This window comes from Alligator sinensis, unplaced genomic scaffold (assembly GCF_000455745.1).
Source record: "Alligator sinensis unplaced genomic scaffold, ASM45574v1 scaffold417_1, whole genome shotgun sequence".
Lineage (NCBI taxonomy): Eukaryota > Metazoa > Chordata > Crocodylia > Alligatoridae > Alligator > Alligator sinensis.
In genome coordinates, this window is record NW_005842433.1 from 1287651 (window position 1) to 1290685 (window position 3035).

Consider the following 3035-nt stretch of genomic DNA (forward strand, 5'->3'; position numbering starts at 1 on the left):
GGGTCAGGCTAGATGATCTGTTCAGGTCCCTCCTGACCCTAGCTACTATGAAACTATGAATACAAGAACTAGGGGGCCTAAAATGAAACTAGTGCATAGTAAGTTTGAAACTAAGAAAAAGAAGCTCTTTTTCACACAGTGTGTAATTAAAGTGTGGAACTCATTGCCACCAGATGTGGAAGTCGACAGTTTAACCAGATTCAAAAAGGGCTTGGACAAATTCTTTGACGAAAGGAGCATCAGCAGCTATTGAGCATGAGACTTAGGGATGCAGCCTCTGAATCAGAACTTCCTATACCTTAAATGCCAGAGGCTGCAAGTGAGAGAGGAACAGTGGGGTGGGGGAACGGCTACTGGGAAAGAGAGACATATGGTCTGACCCAGTAAATGGTCATTCTTATGTTCTTACATTCTTATTTTGAGCATATAACTATAGCAGCATAGACATGTCAAAAACAGGCTAAGGCATTTTATCATAATGTTTATTCTTGAAGAACTAACATGAGATGCACTAACTGCAATTGTCTTCCAACCAAGGCAGTTCCCTCCTAAAATAATGGTTTTGATATGGAAAAGAGACATGCAGAAGGGATCAAGTTTCCCCAGCTTACCTCCAGGGAAGCTGAAATCTCCCAGAGGATCACCTGCTTGAAATTCTACAGCTGACTGGTTTGTCAGAGGAGGAAGAGATCATATTTAGGGTAAGGATCTTTACCAAGCACTGTCTATCTGTAGAAGGGACCAATCTGCCCGATTGCCAGATTGGTCATGAGCATGATCAGGTGAGCATGATCTTTGGTCACAGAGCATGGAGAATGTGTATCGCTAAAGATCTGTAAATCCTGTATGCTGTAAGAGTGACTGCGGGTTTAACCTGTCCTATTCAAAGCCTGTGTTTCTTACATTACTTGCCAAGTGGTCCCTAAGAGGCACTATATATAGTGGCATTTCATTTTAATTACAGAAAAATGTGCATTTGGGGAGGGGGAGTGTAAATCAGAAAATGTTGGATTTTATTTTTATCAGAGAAAACCAGGATCACTGGTTATCAGCTAATTAGGAGACTGTAATCAAGATAGGCACCCACTCAAGCAAAATGACCAAAATCTTCAGGATCCGGAAAAAAGGAGGGATGTTCACTGTAGCTGTGTTGGGGGCAAGATTATCACTATTTAGTTTCTGAAACTAGGATCTTTCTGTAAATCGTTTAGTGGGTTATCCATGGTGCTAGAGGAGCCAGATTGATTCAAGACTCCATTGCTTTTCAAAGTGAGTCACAAGAGAATTTTATTACCTGGTGGAAGAAAAATCACCTTTTACTTTTGCAGAAAGATGTTCGTGTGATTTACGGCAACTTCTCAGAATGAGCACTGAAGTTGTGACATACTGCCATTAATGTCAAAGGAGTTATGTAAACATTGCCAGCAGAAGAGAAACATATTGGTCTTCATGACAAGCTCTTTCAAAGTGTACATCAGAATTTTTATCAAAATAAAATGAGCCCCTATAGATAACACAACATATGCACAGACTACAAATCATACATTTTGACATTCAAATCAATCCTCTGTCTTTAAAATACAACCCTGGAAAGTGGGGACCTTCTCTTACTCTTCTTCTCCTGGTTAATGCCCTGGACTGGGATTTGGGCACTCAGGATTCACTTCCTACTCATCCATTCTGAGTGACTCAGGCAAGTCACTTAATCTCTCTATGCCTGAGGCTTCCCTGCTATATTTTATATATGTCTAGAGAGAAGATACAGTTACTAAAAGCCTGGGGCTGTATCACTGTCTTGTGTGACATTTCCTATTTTCCTTAATATGCAATGTTGCATGATAGAGAAAATGAGGATGGAAGAAATAGCTTCAAGGGTGGTACATGGGATGCTGCCAGCTTGTACCTGGGGTAGTGTTGTCACGAATGTCAGAGGGAGATAGCTCATTAATCCATTGCATATGATTTTTTAAAAAAACTTTCTTTTGTGTAACCAGCTTCTACTGGGTAAAGATGCCCCACCTCCCTTGTGTAATTTTGTAAAGAAAAGTGGTACTCACCTGCATGTTTTGGGGAAGGATCAGGTTTTTAATTATGCAGGCAGCATGACCAACAAGCACTGGGTCTGCTTTATGAGTTAGCAGTAGCTTGCCCAGGGTGTTCAGCATCTCTGCACATGTAAGTGTGTCCTGCCAAGAGCAATAAGCTATTCAATCTCCTTCAATAAAGACAAGGATAAACCACTTGCCTACACTACAGCAGTGACCTGCCCTCAGGAGAATGTCATGGGTAGGACTATCTCAGCTCTGCCAGATAAGCCTTGCTTATGCTCTTAAAAAAACAGCTGCAGGGTAGATGCAGTTTTGTGCTGTAGTTCTCAATTTGTTCTCCATTGACTGCTATCCCTGAGGATATCAGAGACCTCTACAGAAAACCTGGTGTGCTGTGGGGATTGGGTGAGTCTATGACACTGGCTGATGAAACTCATGGGAACATAAGAGTGAAGCAACCACCTATGTCATGAAGTCCAATCCCTTGTGATCACAGGTAGCCATGTGATGGCTGAAAGTGTCCACAAGAACATCCACTTTCCCCCCACGCACACCACAGCCACAAAGGACCCCCTAACAACCTATGATAAGTTGAGGAGTTCAGGCATTAAAAAAAAGCTCGGAGTCCCAAAAGGCCCACCAGAAGAGAGGTGGAGAGACTCATCAAATACCTTCCTAAGATAAACTCTGCCATGTTTGCAATAGCTGTAGTAACCACAAAGACAACATTTGATTGTGAAGGGGCAGGGGGTGGGTTGATTGTGAAGGGGCAGGACTGTGACCAGGAGGGGAGAGCAGATCTGGAGGATTGTGACAGGGAGAGGGTACAATCTGTATATTAGGCAGATAAAGTTACTTTTTTTCCATCAGTTTGTGATCAGGCATCAATTTAAAATCAGATGTCCTGAAAATACTTTCAGAAATTGTGTATGGGGTTCTCTGCTCCCTGTGGACGTTTAATGGCCTGTTGGTGAGTTTCATTCCTGC

At 42.2% G+C, this 3035-nt stretch overlaps 1 protein-coding gene across 4 annotated transcripts in view; it reads right to left on the reverse strand.

Moving 5' to 3' along the window:
* LOC102374835 (vacuolar protein 8-like) overlaps positions 1-3035 on the reverse strand; it is a 58919-nt gene that overhangs the window by 22657 nt on the left and 33227 nt on the right. For all 4 annotated transcript variants that reach the window (XM_025211844.1, XM_025211845.1, XM_025211843.1 and 1 more), the window contains one exon: positions 2058-2186. In XM_025211844.1, the coding sequence (XP_025067629.1) occupies positions 2058-2186 (129 nt within the window). The remainder of the gene's footprint in view (positions 1-2057; positions 2187-3035) is intronic.